The 21,557-nt window shown below is 41.2% G+C and overlaps 2 protein-coding genes across 6 annotated transcripts in view; one reads left to right on the top strand and one right to left on the bottom strand.

Moving 5' to 3' along the window:
• The window catches only part of LOC127616310 (phosphatase and actin regulator 1-like), a 48,897-nt gene extending 38,639 nt beyond the window's left edge, over positions 1 to 10,258 (bottom strand). For 2 of the 3 annotated variants that reach the window (XM_052087829.1, XM_052087831.1), the window contains exon 1: positions 10,020 to 10,258. In XM_052087829.1, the coding sequence (XP_051943789.1) occupies positions 10,020 to 10,128 (109 nt within the window). In that variant the 5' untranslated portion in view covers positions 10,129 to 10,258. Of the gene's footprint in view, positions 1 to 3,798; positions 3,949 to 10,019 lie in introns of those variants that run through there. The other variant, XM_052087830.1, reaches the window with a different exon arrangement.
• Positions 10,259 to 10,995: 737 nt separating this feature from the next.
• LOC127616324 (NAD-dependent protein deacylase sirtuin-5, mitochondrial-like) lies at positions 10,996 to 17,624 on the top strand. Of its 3 annotated transcripts, none has more exons than XM_052087854.1 (9): positions 10,996 to 11,284; positions 12,486 to 12,590; positions 12,960 to 13,093; positions 13,297 to 13,522; positions 13,684 to 13,771; positions 13,855 to 13,908; positions 15,649 to 15,772; positions 16,462 to 16,577; positions 16,696 to 17,624. In XM_052087854.1, coding segments are annotated over exons 1-9 (921 nt in total). In that variant the 5' UTR covers positions 10,996 to 11,283; the 3' UTR covers positions 16,769 to 17,624. The 3 variants fall into 3 exon arrangements, with proteins under 3 accessions (XP_051943814.1, XP_051943816.1, XP_051943815.1); XM_052087856.1 differs by lacking the exon at positions 10,996 to 11,284 and adding an exon at positions 11,331 to 11,466; XM_052087855.1 differs by lacking the exon at positions 10,996 to 11,284 and adding an exon at positions 11,473 to 11,735.
• Positions 17,625 to 21,557: the final 3,933 nt, after the last annotated feature.

The following is a 21,557-nucleotide window of genomic DNA, read 5'->3' as shown; positions in this document are numbered from 1 at the left end:
AAACCATAAATAAATTGAAACACACACACACACAACAAAACTCTGGCCCAGATAAGCATTAAACTGTTTTTTAGTGAGTTAATGACCTCCACACCAAGGTGAACCCAGTTCTCAATCACCGTGTTCTACTAGCAACTGGCCCACATGTGTGCTACTGACCCACTTCTCACACAGCCACACACACCAGACCCACGTCGATACTAATAGATCTTATGTTCATATTTAGTATGGATAATAATAGAAAAAAATACTTTGATGTTTTAACAGGCAAAACAGCCATCTTTCACAATGTCTCCACACACCCCATGCACACAGCAAAGTGAAAAGATTCCCAACTAAAGTGGTGCGACACACTAGTGTGCTGCTACAGATGGTCAATGGTGCCACAGAGAATGATCAAATTTCAGTTACATTTCTAGAATTTTTTTTAATTACATGCACGCACATTCATTCATGCCAAGTAACTCATAACACAGACTGACTAGAGTTTAGTCACTAAACAGCCAGCCCTATCCTCAGTAAACAGCAGCCAAATCAACAGTCATTCACTGACTCCAACAGATCAGGCGCCACCTATTAAAGCCACAGACATTAAAAATCACAAATACTTCAGTGTCGAAAGTAGGGATGGTAACCCCAAGTTGACAAAATGCTTGTATTGGTATGATGCTTAAAAAAGTTTTTAAAATGTTTCCAACATATCCTAAAGTAAAATAAAGTAAAACTACTCAAGCCATACTGTCAGTTTCCAGTGTTTTAAAGTTATTCTGACTGTAAATACAGGAATTGGCTTATCTGGGCCAGAGTTTTGTTGTGTGTGTGTGTGTTTCAATTTATTTATGGTTTGTTATGGTTCCACGAGCAGTGTCCTTGAGGGGTGTCCATATTGGACCTGGTCACATAATTGTAGTGTTTTAAATTGTGTTACTGTAAGTGAACTAAACTGGAATTTGTATTTATGGTAGTATCTCCTTAAGAAAGATTAATGCCAAAATTGTACTGATCAGTGATGCTTTGCTTTGTCCCAGTCAGTCTCATTTCTGGTTCTTTGTTTCTCATCATACTTGTGTACGGTATGTTTACATGCACTGTAGCTGATGTCCAAGTTATGGAATTGGGCGAAGGTTTGACTAGCTAAATTTGATCAAAAGGGATCATCCGCAATTAAGCAACAGAGCCACTGACACTGCAATGCCTCACTTATTTATGAACAGCAAAAGGGACAACAGACATGAATGTAATGCAGGCAGAGTAACAAACAAGCGCCCTGAGGGCAGACTCATTCAAATCGAAGCCCAGAGAAGCAGTTTTGGGAGCTTGATCAGAACTTCAAATAGCTTAGCCTCAAATGAGAGGCACATTAAACATACCCAAGAGGCCTTGGTGTTACTTCATCAGCAGTTAGCGCAATTGTGGGTAATTGTTAACGCAGGTATCAACATTGGGAGAGATCAGACACTGCTCATGTTTGAAGCAAAATGAAGAAAAGCGTCATGATAACCTTAAACTGAAAACGTGTCTGTCCAGATATTTCGAATTCCTCTCACATTCCGAAAAACAGAGTTAATTAAAGTCTACATTGTCTATAGATGTGAAGGTGAATGGCACTGTGAGTACTTGCTTGACTCGACTGCGATTGGCTGCAGGATGTACCCCACGATTCACCCAAAATCAGCTGCTATGGGCTGCAACCCACCCGTAACACTCATGAAGACAAGTGCAATAGAAAATGTTTGGCCCTTGAACTGAAAAACCTTTTTTTTTTTGACACAGGAAATTGACACAGGAAACACGAGTGCACTTTAAGTCTGACGTTTTTCATTGTCGTGGTGCAGGTCTTTGTCAAGGAAAAAAAAAAGTTGTGACCAGCCAGCCTGTCACTAAAATCTGTTGTTCCTTCTGTCCATATCGCCCTGTCCCTACCCATCTGTCATTCTCACCCTGTATTCCTCCACACTATGTGCTGTTTTGTTTACACTATATACTTGAACAATTTATCCACTAACCAAACCGTCATCCATCCATTTTCTGTTGCATGTACAGTAATCCTCGTTCAGGCCGATCCCAACTGAGTTTATGCACAAGGTGGTGTGCACTGGACAGATCGCTCGCTGATCGCCGGGCACATATAGAAAAACAAGCATTCACACCCATGGACGATTTTAAACTACATTGAACTTAATTTTGAAAAAAAACCATATTTTTTGCAGTGTCGGAGGAACCTGGAGCCAAGGTTCTAACCTCAAAACTCTAAATTGTTAGCAGACATGCTAACAACTAACATCATGTTGCCTATTTTGACCCTAACCTGTATGTGATCATCCATTATTCAAGCTGCTTATCCTCGTGGGCATGCCGCGGTCGATCTTAGCCAATTTTATGATTAGGACAATTTTAGAGTGTTCCATGAATATGCAACACTGTAAATATGTAAGTGTTAACTTTTCAAACGTTCACTTCGACAGCATTCCTAGGAAATCACATTGTTCCATCACTGGTAAGCTGTTTTTAGAGCAGTTCCTCTGTTTTAGGGGATAGCTGGTGCCCACCGGCACCGTGTTTGTGACAAAAAGTGTAATGTTTATGTTATGTAATCGTTTTATACACTACTTGAAATTGGGTTCTCATTGCGGGTTAAAAGATGAATATGATTCAATTGCTTCAAGAGAAGACCAAACTCCTGCAGTTGCATTGTACTGTATCAGTTAACGCTCACTCCAGACAGTAACCTTTACAATACTTCCACCTAGCGGACATATTCTTAACTTCAACAAACTGACAAATACTGTATATTCTTGACGCCCAAAGTTTGTGTCGTTTACATTCCACTGATACTATTTTAATACATTTCGAGTTATTTGCTATTCTTTACCTTTTTTTAGGTCATTTTTTACATTTTCGGTAAGGTTGCAAAGTTGCCCTGCGGTTGCCCTGATTATAGTTGTTAGACTACCGATACAGCTCACCTCAATTACCGTGTTCTCCGTTATCAAAGCTGTATGACAAAATGACAAATAAAAACGTTGCAAATATTAAACACAAATGTTTGGCCTCTTTCACTGCTACAGTAATGACTTGAAGCAAATTATGATTGTTTTAGGTCATTTAGTCACACTTGGATGAATGGGTCAGTTTTGACCCATGTGTGTAAACGTCATGTAATAATATAAAAACTGCTTTTGTTCATATAGTATGAAAAGAAGAATAAAAATAATGATCAGTGGTAATCAAAAACAAGGTATCTAAAAAACCCTTGGAATATCTGAAGATTTAAATTTTACTTTATTTTAAGAAATGAATTTAAAAAGATAGAACAAAAAATACTCCGCCAGGATGAAATAACACCAGAAAATTAATGCAGTTCATCTTTGACCAATGTTGTGCATCAAAGGGTTAAAGAAAAAATCTCTTTGAAGATTCGGTACGTCATGACACGTCCGTATGTAAAGCCCAGCTAATTCTTTCGTTTCGACATGTCAGATATGCTAATGTACTATTTACAGTATATAATTACACGCTTCCGGTATATTAATCGAAAGAGTTTCATATTTATGGGATACGGTTCTGTACCTTCTCTTCATAAAGAGTAAGGGGTTAAAAAGTTTCGACCAGTCACAATCATCATCAGACAAGTTGAATTAAATTGTTAAGTATTCAAAATGCAATGAAACTACTACCAATCCAAAAGACGTTGGTGTTTAGTATTAATTCCACATTATTAAACTTTTAAATGTTGAATCCGCTCATAGCCGAGCTCTGTTAAAAAGTCATGCCATAAATTCCGATGGTCGAATTTACCTTTTAAATGTTGAATCCGCTTGCCCCATCTACATCCAAACACATTTGCGATGTCCATGGTGTCAACGTTTCCACTCAACTGCGAATGCATTAAAAAGATGCCGCACGGTAAACAAACGTAAACGGTTCTTTTCGCTCCAAGCGTAATGACGTCACGATATACGTCAGACGTTTGCCAAGGTTGACATCTTCGCAGCGAGCCACTGCCACTGCACTATCCAATCACTTTTGTCCGGAGCTGCAATAGGATCTGATTTTACGGCGCCGTCGGAAGCTCGTATTTAACATTTATCAGCGTGTTAGCCAGTGGAGATTGATTTAAAAAAAAAGTCACCGACAGCATCATCAACGGATTCATGAACTTTGTTGTTCGCTTGCCAGCTGCCAATGCTACTGCAGAAGCTGCTGCTGCAGAAATGTCTACAACACCAGAGGGAGGTAGTGCTCCATGGACCCCTTCCACTCTATGCACAAACTCGACCCCCCCGCCACACACACCAGAGCACAGATAAAAACTAATAATAATAATAATTAAGATTAAGATATCCTTTATTTGTCCCACAATGGGGAAATTTACAGTCTACAGCACAAGATTGTGGGTAGATGAAGAAAGAAGGAAAAAAACTAAGTTTTTTTTTGCATTCACAGATAAAGATAAGGTGGCTGTGCTATTTACCAATGTTTCTCACATCATTTCATTTTTTATTCGGCAGCTTGACAGCAGTCGGTAGGAACGAGCGGTGGTATCTCTCCTTCTTGCAGCGCGGGTGTAACAGTCTCTGGCTGAAGGAGCTACCTCGTGCTGTCAGGGCGGACTGGAGGGGGTGGGAGGGACTGTCCATCATAGCTTTTAGCTTAGCTAGCATCCTCCTGTTCCCCACCTCCTCCAGAGTGTCTAGGGTGCAGCCCAGGACAGAACTGACCCTCCTGACCAGTTGCTCCAGTCTCTTTCTGTCCCGGGCCGAGATGCTGCCTGACCAGCAGACAATGCCATAATGGTTGGCCGAAGCCACCAACGAGTTATAGAAAGTCTTAAGGAGTGACCCCTGAACCCCATCAGGTGAGACGTAATAATAATAATAAAACTTTTTTAAAGTAATTTTTATTTTATTTTATTGTAGTAGCTATTTTTGTATTGTGAAATATAATGTTAAGTTGTTTATCACTAGCCTAAGACATCAAAAATAAAAAGAAATAAATAGTGTGATTTTGTTTGATAACAACAGCCTTTCACAGACTTACTAAAAATAATGTCCGGAGTACAGGCCTACATGCACCGAATATGACAATGTTGCTGTGCAAGCAAGAGCTCCACACATTTTTCTTTCTTTTTCTTTCTTTTTTTTTTGGGGGGGGGGGCATTGTCGAATGTGGCATGACATGTCTGTAAAATATGAACATAGACTATTGGTTACTAACACGAGCGTGGTCACTGTGGTAGACATGGGACAGTCTAAAACTCAATGTAAGCATTTTAAAAAAGCTTAACATGCAATCACTTGTCACCAAAATATATGTGGACAAGGGTTATAATGGCTTTTAAATTTTCATTGCAGAAATTTTTTGGGAGTTTTGTGTTTTGAAAATTATTGGGGGTTTTTTTGTGTTGTTTGTTTTTGGTATTTTTAACTGGAGATAGAGCACTGAAGGACTGCTGAGTGGTGCAATGCAGCTTTGACTTGAACGGACTTGGAGTGTCTGTTGAAAGGACACTTACTCAGCAGAAATTCTGCAACATGGTGCACAGTGAGAGCAGCACTGGGGACAGCAACAATAAATAAATGCCACTCAACATTTATCACGCTCAATTAATGAATGGCTCTCTTCTGTCAAACACCTTCTGTTGAGAATATAAAGACCGCATGACTGATTACAATGGCGCTGCTTAGTTTGCTTTATGCATCAATATAAATAGTCAGGAGGTGTGATGTCCAATTAAAATGGAAAAAAAAATAGACGCCTTTTTCTCATCAGGACAACAAAAACACATGAAGACTTCACTGTAAAAACACAACTTGTATTTTTTGGCTAGTACCGGTAATTTAAGTGGATAATTTCAAAATATAATATCATTTATGGCAACAATGTTAGCACAACAAAGCAAGTTGTTTGCTCCCAAACAATTTGTGGAGCTGTTTTTTCTTATGTCCTTAAGTTGTGCGGTGCTCTTATTTCTTTGATGTGAGACACGGGAAAAACAATTTTCACATCAGCAAAACTTGAAATATTTAGTCAAATTGCCCAATTTCCATTTTTTATCAAATTGTGTTGCCTTGAAATTTTGATTTCTTTTTGTCTCAAAAGGGTAAGAACAATTTTGCAAAATCTCAACGTTATTTGTTGCGCATGACGATTTGACATTACAGTACAGATTTTAGCAAGGATCTTGCAAGTTAACACATAAAATTATGTGACGGGCCGGATCTGGCCCCCGGACCTTGAGTTTGACGCATGTACTATCCATGTACTAAAAAAATTATCTAAATGCAGATAATCCCATTGTGTGCTGCCACTTTACAAAAGAAAATTGAGTGAACACTATTTTTGTTTTTCAGTGTGCCTGTACTGTTAGCCCAAGCACATATATTAATTTTTAATGGTCCGTATTTTCTCGTCATAATAGTAATCTTTAGTGGCCATCTAATTGTATATGCCGGGCTCAAATTACTCAGGTGATGCAAACCAATAAAAATAAAGGATATTGCAAACCAGCAAAAATAAACAATATCTTATCTTATCTTATCTTCCACCAAGAAAAAAAAGAAAAACTGCGCAGTTAATGTATTTGTCTCAGTTCTCTTTAGTGCAAGTAAGGACATTAAAGAGAACACTACTTTATTCATTTGCACCCTGAGGCTAAACAAAACAGCAGCAAACTGTCTCTCTCATGAATGAAAGTATAAATTCCCCGCTCAGCAAACTCTCATCTTAACCCCACTTCATTATTATCCACACTACGACATTAAATAGTGAACTGTCGATTCCATTTCAATTGCCATTGCTGACCAAAACAGTAGCCAACATTGCACGTAAACAGTCTTTGAGATTCATTCACATATGAGCATGACAGAAATCATAAGATACCTGTAACATTATTTCATGTTATTCAATAAGGGAATCACGTAATAAGGACACAAATGGCCCGTGGGTTGCAATTTGGCCACCGGTATTCATTGTCAAAAAGGATCAGTTCAGTATTCTCGCTGTCCTCTGTTGCTTAAATATTGCATTGCCTATCTTGCCTCTCTGTGCCCACTGAGCTGACACACTTACTATAAATATGAGCCATAAGCACATTGTCATGCAGCTTTTCTTTCCGCTTGCTTGGTGGTAAAACAACACGCGTGCGCATGCACGCACGCACACACACACGCACACATACACACACACACACACACACACACACACACGCACACACACACACACACACGCACGCACACACACAAGAGAAAAAGGTTTCTCAGCTGACCTGTGGGAAGCAGATCACAGTCAGGAGCTTTCCCATTTCCCATCAAGTGTGCCACAGAAGAGCCATTAAATGAGACCGAAAGGAGCGCACAGTTCCATTATTATTGAAACCTTCTTTCTTTTCTCCGGGCAGTCTTGGATATGGCATTACTATTTTTACTCATATTTTTTTTCTTACCAGACTTATGTTACATTCAGCACAAGAAGGCCCGCGAGCAACCAGGCGGGGAAGATGGATGTCTATTTTTTTAAGACGCAAGACTTAACACAGTCTGAACTGTCAGTTTATGTGAGGGTTTGGGGGTTAACCACTCTTGCCACCCACTAGCACCATTCTTGCTGCGCAGAACGCGTCACATTGTTTGGCAAACTGAATTTTGCTTCATTCTCTAACCATTTTTTTCTTATCGCGCATTTTACCTTGGTAGTTCTTCCGCGTCTTAATGACATATCTGTAACATGGACTGAACAAGGAAGTATGTGTTGCTCTTCAACAGTGAACGCTGTTAGCTAATGCTAATCTAGGCTTGCAACAAAACTCAATACAGATTTACTTACTGTGACCAAGTCACTGAACATTCACGACTCCACTGAACACAAATATTCCATCACCCTCTTTGTCCGAAACTTCGCCGAACATTCGAGTTTGGGCCAATTACCAGACACAAACACCACTAACGCTAATTAGTGCTACTTCGGCATGTCTGCTTACGTTTTTAGCTTTGACATGATAGTGCTTCGGCCTTCACTTGAAAGTGACTCTTTCAACTATGGATCTTTGCTGGTTATTTGTTGAGTAACTCATGTGATCGCTGGTTGTGATGTGAATGATTCCTACTATTACATAACAGTGGGACAAAAGAGCAGCTCATGAGCGGCAGAAAACAATATTTTTGGATTGATACTTGGTGGTAAATTTTACACCCCAGCTATTTATCTATAACCAATAAAAAGTCATTTTTTTCCTGATTAACAGTGATTTTGGATTCCATTTCCCCCCCCCCTTCCCCCCACTAGATGGTACATTCATACCTCTTGATAGAAAGGCATGGAATGCGTGCCAAGCTGGCTCTGCTGCAGAAATGTGTCCTATCCCACCATGCATCTGGAGAATATTGATTGGACTTTTTTGGGCACCTTGCAGCATACAACGTTCAGGGCAGAAACAAAAAATGTTTTTTTTCAAACCTTCTGGCTGCAGATCAGTGTTTGGTTAAGAGTTGTGATTTAGTAAATGCGCGTATTCAGTATGCAGTATGTGTACGGTACATATTCATTGTTACACGGGGCCAAAAAAGAACGACAAAAAAATCGGGCTGAAAGGTGAGTCTTGCCTAGCGTATCATGCCTTTTGTTGTCTGTACATTACTGTTTTTCTCTTTTGTGTTAAACAGACTTCTCTCCACTGAAAGCACGGCAAACCTCAAAAGCATCTAAGTACTGTATTGCAACATAACACTGATAGGTGTGCCCCAAGTAGCACTGATGAAAAATCGTGGCTCTATGTCCATCTGGGGTTATGCTTTGAATGTTGTCCTTATTTTGCCAAGCTCTTTTACATCTTGGTCAGTTTGTAATGGAAGTGTTGTTTTTCCATCTGACAAATCCTCACACAAAGCTCATCCAAAAGCCACAACCTTGCCCACCAGCCTTTTGGTTTCCTTGGCAATAAGCAAGCTAAATTCTGCTCTACTTCTTCAGGTGGAAGTGAGTCAACAGTGCTGTTGTGCACGTCGCCCCCGTGGCGTCCGAACGCTCGACGGGTTTGTTGTAGAGTAGAGAGAGATAACTAATGCACAATGTTACCCACAACAAGCTGCTCTCAATAGGACACAAAAATGCAAACCCATCGGCAGGCCATTAATGCCTATCGAAAAGACAACATGTATGCATGTGCACATATACACTGATTCACTGTGCGCACACGCACACACGCACACACTCACACACACACACACACACAATAATAGCAACTCTGTTTTGGCCTTCGTGTGTCTGTTTATATTGGCCCTCCTCTTTTCAGTCAAAAAGATTTATTCATCTGTTTGTATTTACCCTGAAAAGGACCCTTATTAGCCATTACAGTTTACTTACTCGACTGTAGATGGGATGCTCTGATCACATCTCTCTCTCTCTCTCTCTCTCTCTTTCTCTCTCTCTCTCTCTCTCTCTCTCTCTCTCTCTCTATCTATCTATCTATCTATCTATCATGAATGGGTGTGACTCGAAACTGACCTGCTTTGTTTTATTGAGCACCATCATCCTGGTGTGACACATGACAGCACAATATGGATGTGGCATGTATAACAACAACACAGCTTTTAGTGTACTGCCCCCCTCCAACCGCAAAAAGTCATGTCACCATAGCAACGAGATGCGAGCTGCCTTGTAAAAGGTAACGGAGAAGTATAAATATTAAGAATGCATTGCAGAATGTTTGATCAAAAATAAGCAGACCGTTTTTTGTTGTTGTTTTTTTGTGTGTTGTTTGTCCACCAGCCGCCGCATGGGGCTACTCCAGGACACGTTGACGCCTCTTTTCCTTACGTAATCGTACTGGTAGTAATTACCAAGCATTAACAACGCTGCTATTCACTTTAACATTTAGTGTATGAGTCCACAAAGTTGCGTAACATCTCAGTCCCATCCGCCGCGGGGAATGGGCGCAGCCCAAATAGCAGGAAACAAGCCTAGACTGTATGCGGTTACAGATTGATCAGCATGACGACATAATGTCAAAAGGATGAGCCTACCTGTCCGCAGGTTGAAGGAGAAGCGGGCTTCGACCAGATGAGGGGTGTCGCTCCTGGAGCGCAGTCTGCGGATTAATCGACGGTCAGTGCTGTCTGGAGTGGTCGCCATCAACCCGGGCCAGGGTCCACCGGTGACTGCTCGCCGACTGGGGCGAGCTCAAACACCACCACCAGAGCGGCGGCCACGCCGGGAGGAAGATTTCGTTTAGGAAGAGGAGGGGGATGGGGAGAGAGAGAGAGGGGGAGAGAAAGAGAGAGAGAGAGAGAGAGAGAGAGTGAGAGAGAGTGAGAGAGAGAGAGATACACGCACACACACACACACACGAACGTGTGTCTTTATCAGGGCAATTTACGGAGTGACATTAATTGACTCAAGAATTGGGTAAAGATCCTCAAATAAAAAAAGGAAATAATTCACAACAAAATGGAGAGAAATTTCCCCGTTGTCTATTGAAAATATTTTTTTTCATAAAGCATTTTTGAAGTACTACTTGATGTTCAATGACATTCAAAGTGCTGTGACGCAACCAAGCGTGTCAATCTGTGTGTGTGCTTGTATCTGTTTGTGCATGTGTATATGCACATTTGATATTTAGGTAAATTTATTTTGATGGAAGAAGCCATGTATTACTGCATTCAGGAACGAGTTCAAGCATTCTTTTCAAGCAGACATTCTTTGAAACTAATAGCAGACAAAATTGTAGCTGCTTTTATTGAACCTGTTGTTCAATAAATACGACTAATAAATATAATTAATAATAACTATTAATGAATATGACAATACAACATTTTATTATATACATATGCATATATTTTTACATTCCATTCTCCGATAGCTACTGTATATGGTCTTCTTTCTATGCAAATCTTGCTGTAAATTGTTTAGCGTTAAAGTGCAATTTTAAAAAGATCCCACAAGAGGTCTCTCGCTCCTCCCCCAACAACTTTCAAAAGCTGCACGACACTTGTATGAGTAGATTTCTGACGGCTAATTGAGGTTAATTGAGAACAGTTAGACACGATCCAGGCCCATCGCTAGCCAATCGTGAAGGTCCCAAAGCAATAAAATAGAATTAATTGGGTCGTGAACATATTTGCGATGAGAGCTCCTTGATGATCGACGACTCATGGTTAAAGCACCGTTTACGACACTCGTGTAAGATTTACGGCTGTTAGTTCTGGCTAGAAAAGTAAACAAGCCCAACCCTCTCCGCCGCTTTGCAAGTTTGTAAAGTTTGTAGACACCAAAGAGCTACAAAATACAAGTAAGTGCATCTTGAACAGCAAAACAATGCAGTATCCTTTTGCTGCACATTCCGGTGAAACAATTCGCTTTAAACAACACTTAAAAAAATGTTCTCCTGTCGCTGACGCGTCGTTTGTGAACATCTCGCGAGGTTTCAACAGTAAACCAACAACACAAACAAAAAAATATCCCCAAATACAGGTAAGTTCGTCGTTAATATATTTGCATCGAGAGCTTGTTTACCAGTATAGACGTATTGGTTTTGAAATAACTGGTTTTAAAAAGTTCCTCCAGCTACAGCGAGCTAAACTAGCCTTTGTCCGACTCCCGTAAATTAACATAATGCGATATTGTGTACGCAAATAAACTACAGAAATCAAAAAAGGTAAACGTTACTTTTCTCTTTGACAGACATCGCATCACCAACATTAATGCGAGTAATAAAAACAAAACAGCAACACTCTCAAAAAGTAAGTGGAAGTCGTTCATGCTTATTGCGAAATTTTAGATTCCATAACTGATGTGACAAACCTGTGTGTTTAATTTCGTAAATCCTGTTCGGGCACATTTTCCTTTTATGCTTGTAGGACGCACCCATAAATCAACACAGCACTTATTATGAAAATTAAACGGCTGTCATATTTTCCTTTTTGTGAATACAGCACTGTATTTGAGTAAATCACAGCCCAAAAAACCCCATCAAATTGTATAAATGCAATGTTCAGATGCACAAATTGGAATGGAGGACATTCTGCTAATGCAAAAATATTTCTGTTCCTGTGAACCTGCATTAACCATTTGGATGAGTGTTAAAGCCCTTACTATTATTATTTTCCACTCTTATTTGACCCTTCCATGTTTCTAATCCAATTTAAACATTCTATCTTGAAGACATTTTGCACCATCCAAGGTATTATTTTTTTTATTAGCTCCTTTCAGTTTCCCAGCATTGCACATCCCCCTTAAAAATCTTTCCCAATGAGGCATTCGAGAAGAAAGTTCACATTCCTGCATTATTCCATATTTTACATTATTCCATATTCCCATTTACATATTCTTGTCATTTAACCAATGACAAAATATTTTTCAAATTCCACAATTTACCACACTTAAAAAAAACAAAAATATAATTCCACAGTGTTTCAGCTCAGCTTCACCTTTTCTAAATTCACATCATGTAGTATAATTTAGTTCTTTCTTTTTTTAAACCTCTTTTTCAGTGACAATGCTGCTTCAACGTCGAGCTCTTATGTCAGTTGGCCTCCGCTTGTTTTCCAGTCATGCGACCAGCGGACCTTTGGCGGACAGCGCATGCTCCAGCTCAGGTAGAATCGCTATCAATCAACTTTTCGATAGAATGTGAAAAATATTTTTGTGGTGATATTTCATCAGTCATGAGGCACAACCCCCCGCCGCCCCCCCCAAAAAATCAAAGTTATACAATGTTGCTCATTTTATTGCTTTTATAGTGTTGCTCATCAACTCAGCCAGAATTTTAGCTTCCGCAGATTGTTTCCCCCCACTGTATGCATGCCTGAGGATTTCATTTAAGGATAATAGTACTGTTATTCCAGCGACTAATATAGAGCAGTCGTAAAATTCCACCCTCTAACTCTAATACTTCCTGTGCGTAGTTTTATTCTTAAAATATCCCATCAAATATTCGGGTTTAGAAAAGTTTGCTTGTTTTGCAGACATGTCGGAATTCCGAAAGGTCTTTTCCAAAGCCCAGCACATTGCAATCATCACTGGGGCTGGAGTGAGCGCCGAGAGCGGAGTCCCGACATTCCGGGGTGAACATGAGAAATGGAGGAAATGGCAGTCCCAAGTGTGTCCTTTGTTTTTATGACAGATATACCTGCCTCTCTGCCATTTTTTAAAAATAATTTGTTTCTGAAACGGCAGCCAGCAAAGTTAGAAGCATTATTTGTTGCATATTTAATGTTATTTACGTTATGCTGCCTTCCCTTTCATTTCCATTGAAGCAAACGTTGATGAAAAGCACTGCAATGTGTCCCTTGGATTTGACAGGACCTGGCTTCCCCAGAGGCTTTCTCCCGCTACCCGTCACGTGTGTGGGAGTTCTACCATCACCGGCGAGAGGTGGCGTTGAGCAAGAAGCCCAACGCGGCGCACTTGGCCATCGCGGAGTGTGAGGCCCGGCTGAAAAAGCAAGGCCGTGAAGTGGTGGTCATTACACAATGCATTGATGACCTGCACCAGCAGGCCGGCTCCAAACATGTGCTGAGGATTCACGGTGGGTGGCCATCCTGGACTGAAAAACAAGACTTCAAGTTGTTTGTCATTGGCAAAATGGAGGCCTGAGATTCAAATATCAACATTAGTTGTGTTGTCAGGAAAGCAGTTCAATTGCCTGATGAATAAGTAAATACTTCTTCCCACTGCTTCCATCTACAGGCAGCCTGACGGAGACACGTTGTTTGAGTTGTGGCGATGTGGAGGTCAACAGGCGCAGCCCCATATGTGCTGCTCTCAAGAACAAGGGGTACCATGCACAGCCTGCCCGAACACCATAAAAACTACCGTGCTTATGTTTTGCATTTTCCCCTCCCTCTTCTTCTTGTGTAGCTCACCGGACCCGAATGTGGCCGATGCAAACATTCCAGTGGATAAACTGCCAAGGTGAGACAAGTTATCCGATTTTCAAAATTCTTGGTGTGTTGTACTCAGGGTGAAGTGGCCATTCCAATCATACTCAGCATTTTGTCAGACTGTCATTTTTGGGAAATCTTGTCATGGGGCTTCTTTTATACTGTGTTTATTGGAAAATATGTTTATCTCCATCTGCCCAAAAAATACTTTGAACTTTCAGTTTCAACATACTCACACACACTGTAACTAATAGTTTGTTAGATAGGTAGACCAGGACAACTGAATAACGTAGACGTGTGCTTTGTGCTTGGCTTGTTTTGCCACTCTTCGGAAAGTTAAAGTTACTGTAAGTACAGCAAAGGACAGTTCACCCACAATAATGTTAAATTATCATCTCACGAACAGTGTCAATGTCAATTTATGCTGTTGTTTTCCTAATATACTCCTTGTTTGGAGCTCATTAGGTTGTTCAGTGAGACCATATAAATGCAAATACTGTATTGTTTTTGTTTTCCTTACTCAAGTTAAGCACTAGAGGGCAGCAGTGTTCTAAAGATGGATTTACCGTGCAGCTCCAAATTAAGATTAAGATTAAGATTAAGAAAACCTTTATTTGTCTCGCAATGGAGAAATTCCAGATTCACAAGACAATTTTCATGTAATATGTCAAGTGATACATATCGGGGATGGAATTTGTTTATATTGACAGGATACAGAAAACAACCATGTAAATCCATAAGCATTAACACCGCACAGTGGCAATGAAGTTAAGTAACCATATCCAAACCTCACGATTATCACTATATGAACCTCATGATACAATAATTATCACAATATTGTGGGGTGGTTGGTGATTAAAAAAAAAGGTTCACAATACTGTATTAAAAACTCACATAAAAATCTCAAACTGAGATAAATGAGTTGCACAGTTAGGGACTGGTGAGCATGTCTGCCTCACAGTGCAAAGGTGCAGGGTTTGATTCCGGTTCCGGCCTTCCTGTGTGGAGCTTGCATGTTCTCCCCGGGTCTGCGTGGGTTTTTTCCGGGTATTCCGGTTTTCTCCCACATTCCAAAAACATGTGCATGTTTTTGGAATCACAAGGCGGATTGTGGGGGTTGCTGGAGCCTATCCCAGCTGTCTTCGGGCAGTAGGCCGAGGACACCATGAACCGGTTGCCAGCCAATTGCAAGGCATACAGAGACGAAAAACCATCCGCTCTCACACTCACACCTAGGGACAATTTTGAGTATTCAATCAGCCTGCCCTGCGTGTTTTTGGAATGTGGGAGGAAACTGGAGTACCCGGAGAAAACCCACGTAGGCCCAGGAATTGAACCCGGTACTTCTGCACTGTGAGGTCGACACGCTAACCACAGGACCAACGGGCCGCATGTCCCTTTCATACAGTTCTACTTGAGGTCATAATTATACACAGAGTTCAAAGACGTAATACTTTGGTTCAGTGTTAAATGTGTTTCTTTATTGACAGTGAGTACACTCCACAAAGCACAATTCGTTATAATGTACCCATAACTTATTGGTCACTGCATCAACAAAACTGTTATCCCATATGAAACCACAACGCACCGCACAGGTACTCCTTGCCAAGAAACAGACTGATTGCTCAAAGTGAACTTTATGCTTGAACGTTCGTCGCCCAATAAACCTCAGAGTGTATAAACCTTTGTTCCCGCGTCATCAATATTGGTCATGTAGGATCTTGTCTTGAACAAATGTAATCACCAGAAACGTTACTGTGCTCTTGAAAAGGTGTTCGGAAAGCGATTGCAAGGGTCTGCTGAGGCCGAACGTCGTGTTTTTTGGGGAGACGCTGGACTCTCACCTCCTGACCAAAGTGGAAAAAGAACTAGAAATCTGTGATCTCTGTCTGGTGGTAAGTAGTGTCGATGTTATCTTGTTACTAATGATACAAAATTTAATGGTTTTGATTTTGGCCTCTCACGATCATAAAACATTCTAATCGGAGAAAAACGTTTCGTGTGCCGAACGACGCAGTGTTTTCCCGACATTGTGGAAGCAGCTTGAATACACCATGTTGCAAAGTTGCAAGGACCCTCTATACCTGCTTGCAGCTCGAGTCAGAGTCTGACCAATGACCACTGCGAGGTCCTTGTTGTTCCTGTAGAAATTCTTCTTATTATTATTATTTTCGATCAATAATTGCATTGGGGCTGGTGAAAAATGTTACATTTTTAAGTGGTTTTACATGAGCACAAAAAGTGGGTTTGTAAGCACCCTCTACAGAGGTGTACCGCAGCACTGTTGCCGTGGCAATGCGCTGTTTACAAAGAAAAAGAATGCATTTTTTGCAGTTCTAAACATGGTTGAAAACTTTGCACACACATCAGACAGATTTTCCAAAAAATGGCTCGACAGTGCCCTTTACAAATGTTTATAAGTTTAAAAATTGTATCTGCGTCCCAGTACCAAGTGGCCCCGGCTGCATACTGGTGGTTGGGAACCACTGGCCCTCCCTCGCCCATTATATAACAAAAAAACTAACATTTTAAACAGTGTAGGTTTCAGCCGTTTTAACTACTACTCAATGTTGTTACCCTCGAGGTGGGTACGTCGTCTATCGTCTACCCGGCAGCCATGTTCGGCCCCCAGGTGGCATCCAGGGGCGTCCCGGTGGCAGAATTTAACCTACGAACAACACCAAAGTCCGAGTACTTCACGTAAGTAGGAGTCAAAGAACACACGAGTGGTTCAAATGATGCGGGAGATGTTGGCGTGATGACGTCTTCGACACCATTGGCCCTTGGAGCGGCTTAGATTTGTTTTATTTTGGCGCAGGTACCACTTCCAGGGTCCGTGTGGAACGACGCTGCCCGCAGCCTTGGCTCCACACAACTCGGAGGTGGTCTAAAGACAAAAGAGGATTGTCGCCGTTGTTTTCTATTCCAAGTGTTTGCCATATAAGCAGTTCTAATGGCTTGGGTGCTTAGAATGTAGCTCTGCAGATCTGTCAATACTTGAATATAGTGCTCAGTCCATGGAAATGGGCTATTTTCTAACTATGCAGATTGATCGATGATTAAGGGGGAGGGAGTGTTACACATGCAGTTGTTTGCGTATACAGCCATTTCTTACTCTGTTTACAATATTACTAGACAGTGGAACTACCAGTTTGCTCCCACTGGACATAACGTGGAATGACTTCATAGATTTTAGACTCAAAACTGTCGCCATCATGAAGCATTCTGTCGAGGCGTTGTTTTGAGTAACCTTCCCAACCATCATTCATGTTAAGTCCGGGAAAATGAAAATCAAATAATGGACACAAAATGGATAAGAAGGTGTTTGCAAAGTGTCGTCGTCCCTCGGCGGTATTCCTGCTTTAATTATTTTTTTGGGGGGGTGGGCGGCACTGGGCTTTGGAGGTTCTGCTGTATACGTTGGCCGTTTTATATTCTGATAGGAGGCGCAGAGTAGAATGTCATGAGGAGTCATCAGTGTGAGAGGAGAACATTTCTTGCCTCGACCAAATGTGTGCTTTAAACTTTACAGGGCAATAGTAGCTCACGTTACAGGCGTTTATTCTCAGGCTCATTGTCATCAATGTGCTGACACATTATTTGTGTTACATTTACTTTATTCTTACAAGCAGGGTAGATGGCAGCAAAATGATTGCTTTAGGTTTCTCTTAAATGATCATGCACACTTCCTTACCAGATTACATTTAATGCAATTATTCCGAAACTGATTAAAACATTTAATATGCACCAGCTGGTCTTGCATTGTTATTCTATTTGATGTCCTCAAAGTGAGCCACAGAGCGATTTTTAATATCTTAACCAAAGTACTGTAAGAGACATCACACAATGATGAGGAACAGTTTTTTAGATGATGTAATTTGCCACAAAAGAACAAAAACTTTTTTTCAGTCAGTCGGCTAGCCAAAAACTAATGACCCATTTACTCGTCTCACTGTGTTTTAATTTCACAAAGGATGCATACTTATATCGGATCACACAGCACCAATGAACATGACTACTGACATGCCCAACAAATGCCCTGTGGCCGCACTAGGGTTTCTTGGCGCAACAAAAAATCCAAATAGTATTGTGTGGTCTGTTCCGCCCTAATGAGAAGAACTATCCGGCTGTAAACTCCATGGATCGACGCACATATACAGTCCAATATAATGTGAGCCCGTGCATGGGCAAATATTGATTTCCTTTTTCTGCGGCTGACTGATTATCATGTTACTGGCGAGACGTGAAGCGGAACTGTTTTGTGCTGCAGACACAACATGATGATCATTCTTAGCGAAAATGTTTTTGTTCTTTAATTTGGTTACAATAATTGACATGATATAGACAGCGCAGTTGAAAAGTGTGCGGTCGCCCAGACTATATTATGTTTCCTTTAGTTTTTTTCCTGAAGAAAGGCTTTTTTTAAAGCACATTAACAATAGCTAGACCACAGATGGCAAAGTCAAGGTCCGGGGGCCAGATTTGGCCCGCCACATCGTTTTATGTGGCCCGCGAAGGCAACTCAAGCATGTCATGTTCTAGGCTGCTTGCTAAAGTCCGAACAAACATTTCAAATTGTCATGTGTAATCCACAATAAGACTCATTATTCTTGACTTCCGATTTTAAAACTAGTCATTCATCAATTTGTTGTGTGCTGTCTATGTAATATGTGGAGGGGATTCAACATTTATATGGTTTTCCAAAATTCACAATGGCCCTCCAAGGGAAACCGGAACAAGAGTGTGGCCCGGAACAAAAATGAGTTTGACACCCCTGACCTAGACGATATCCCTGATTAATTTATAGCCATTTAATTTTTTCTTCTTTAAAAAAAAAAAACATATTCAAAGTGATTGAATGCTTATAAATTGTATAGAGTGAAAAGCATATAAATAAACATTTAGTTGCCGTTTTAAAACGTATTGACTAATATAATAAAAAGTAACATTAACAAAAAATTAGATTAGAATAAATATAGTACCGGTATTTAAAAAAAAAAAAGCTTTTAATTTGTCTACCACAATGTATCCCACTTCTTTATGTATTCTAAATGAAATGAATGCACATTTAAAGTGATAGTTGCTCCACGTAGCAGCGAAGTTTTGTGAATTACAGTCAAGTCAACCAAGCGATGGGCTTTTTTAGGTCACACGATGGTACCTTTTGGTAAAACCCAAACAACAAAATGATATACAGCAGGGGTGCCCATTAGGTAGATCCTGATCTACCGGTAGATCTAAGACCTGATCTACCCAAGTAGATCCGAGGAGTGTCGAGAAGAAAAAAAAACAAACAACCATTTGTGTGTCTTTGTACATGTTAGTAATATATTTTTTGTGTTAATATACACTGCACACTTATCATCTTATCAGTCTTATTTTCACAAATAAATAAATAACATAAAATAAAGCAGGTAAATCTTAAATTTACGGTGGCGTGTGATTGCATCACCGGAAGTTGTTAGCGCTCAGCAGTTTGCAATTGCAGCTTGTGATCAGAGCTGTTGCGCTCTCTTTTATCGTCATGATTCTCATTCAGAGTTTGCTTCGTGTACAATTCACCGAGGGCACGAGCAAAGAATAGAAAAAGAACTTTAAACGTACGTGTGAGCTACGATAGTTAACAGGCTGCAAAAGTGCGTCGCATGCCTCCGTTTCAGGCCGTTTCCCATCATGCTGTGCGCGCGTGTGTGTGTGTGTGCGCGTGCGCATTCTCGTGCCAGTAAGAGTAGATCCCGGGAGGTTAGTTGATCGAAAAGTAGATCTTCGATCCAAAAAGTTTGGGCACCCCTGATATACAGCATAGTGTACAATAATGTCCGTTTTCTTCTTAATAAGGGCCTTTAAAATAACCACACAAGGTGTACGCTGTAAATCCATTGAAGGTATTTTCTATTTATAGCATGTCACAACAACAACACTGAGAGGGAGACGGGCGCAGAATCCGACTTATCACACGCGCACACTCGCACAATCTTCTCACACTGTCATCTTGCTAACCTTACCTTGAACCATGTGTGTGTACACGCGTGCGTGTGTTTAAAACGACCCGGCTGCCATGACAAATCCTTACAGTTAATCCCACTTTTACCACCATCCTTTTATTACTATGGGACCATTGTGATGCCATCTTTGTGTTTGCCCTCCTTGAGTTCTGTGACACAAAGACAGAATAATTGTAATTTTTTTTTTTTAATTTAACATCCTAACAGAGGTGGGCATTCCTCACCCACCATCTGCCACGCCACGCCACGCCACGCAATGCAATTAGGGAGGGAGTTGTTGTTTCTAAAATCGGGGCCCAGGGACAGGCTAATCTGTTCGAGTTCGCCACTAATTAGAATCAAGGATCGCGGCCACTTTCACTCGACTATTGATCACTGGCCAGAGAAGTATTTGTCTCCTATATGAGAGCAGGACCTGGAACACATTTACAGGCTCCCCGCAGGCCTGTTTTTTGATGCTTAAATGTATCAGTTGGAATTACGTTTTTTGTAATCAGTGGAATACAATGTGTTTCCGTGAAGCTGGATTACCCGGATAAAACCCACGCAAGCACGGGGAGAACATGCCAACTCCACATAGGAAGGCCAGCGTCCAAAATTGAACCCCTGACCTCCGCACTGTGAGGTGGCCATTCTAACCAGTCGATCACCATAGGAAATGATGACTCTCGTGTCAATCAAATTTTATCTTGCTGAATGCATCTATTCACCAACTACTTTTTTAGGTTTTCCATCCAACATTTTCTAACTCTTATCTGGGGTCAGGTTGCGGGGGCCAACAGCCTTAGCAGGGAAGCTCAGACTTTCCTCTCCCGAGCCACTTGTTCCAGTTCCTCCCTGGGGATCCTGAGGCGTTCCCAGGCCAGCTGGGAGACATAGTCTCTCCAGCATGTCCTGGGTCGTCCGACATGCCCGGAACACCTCACCAGGGAGGCGTCCAGGTGGCATCCTACTTATATTCCCGAGCCACCTCATCTGGCTCCTCTCGACGTGCAGGAGAAGCAGCTCGAGTCTGAGCCCGGACACCCTGCGGAGAAAACTCATTTTGGCTGCTCCTTCGGTCACGACCCATAGCTCGTGACCATAAGAGAGGGTTGGAACGTACATTCCTTCTTTCCCACGATGGACCGATACAAAGTTTAATTTTTTTACGTTTTCAAGTCAGGTATTGCAGATGTTCAGCGAATATGGTCTATTTTAGGATGACATGTGATGTCATCTACTTGAAAACACATTTCCAGCAGGACTTAAGTGAGCGTTAGATGGCATTCCACCTTGTTTGGCCCGCCTTTTAAACCGCTGCGCAAGCGGCCGGCGTGACCTTGCCTCGCCGCCCGTGAACTGTCAAGTAGACTATCAAGAGATGAATTATGTCTGAATCGCGGCTTTAATGTAGGTTGAGGCCGCACAAACTGATACCGGCAGCGTATGGGTAAGATGTGAATCTTTTTCTTCTCTCCCTTTTTTTTCCGTACTTGTGATTTTGTTTTCAGATGTGAGTCTTTCAGTTTCATGCTGCAAGGTAACATACGCTTGTTCTCTAGAAAGAATTCCCTTAGAAACATGTCATGCTTTTGTCAAAATACCTCCAAGAATCAAGTACACGTTATGCTCCCCAGTTCTTGCCTTGCTGAAATGAGCCCCTTGAAAAGGGTGGCCCGGTCTCATGCAACTG

The sequence above is a fragment of the Hippocampus zosterae genome, chromosome 15 (assembly GCF_025434085.1).
Source record: "Hippocampus zosterae strain Florida chromosome 15, ASM2543408v3, whole genome shotgun sequence".
NCBI classification, from domain to species: Eukaryota; Metazoa; Chordata; class Actinopteri; order Syngnathiformes; family Syngnathidae; genus Hippocampus; species Hippocampus zosterae.
Note: the sequence above shows the minus strand (reverse complement) of the source record. Positions and strands in the feature narration are given on the sequence as shown.

Excerpts from the sequence above, each read along its gene's own strand:
- LOC127616324 (XM_052087854.1), top strand. Across the intron at positions 12,591-12,959 it reads CAGCGCATGCTCCAGCTCAG|ACATGTCGGAATTCCGAAAG; the intron begins GTAGAATCGCTA and ends CTTGTTTTGCAG. Across the intron at positions 16,578-16,695 it reads CCAAAGTCCGAGTACTTCAC|GTACCACTTCCAGGGTCCGT; the intron begins GTAAGTAGGAGT and ends ATTTTGGCGCAG.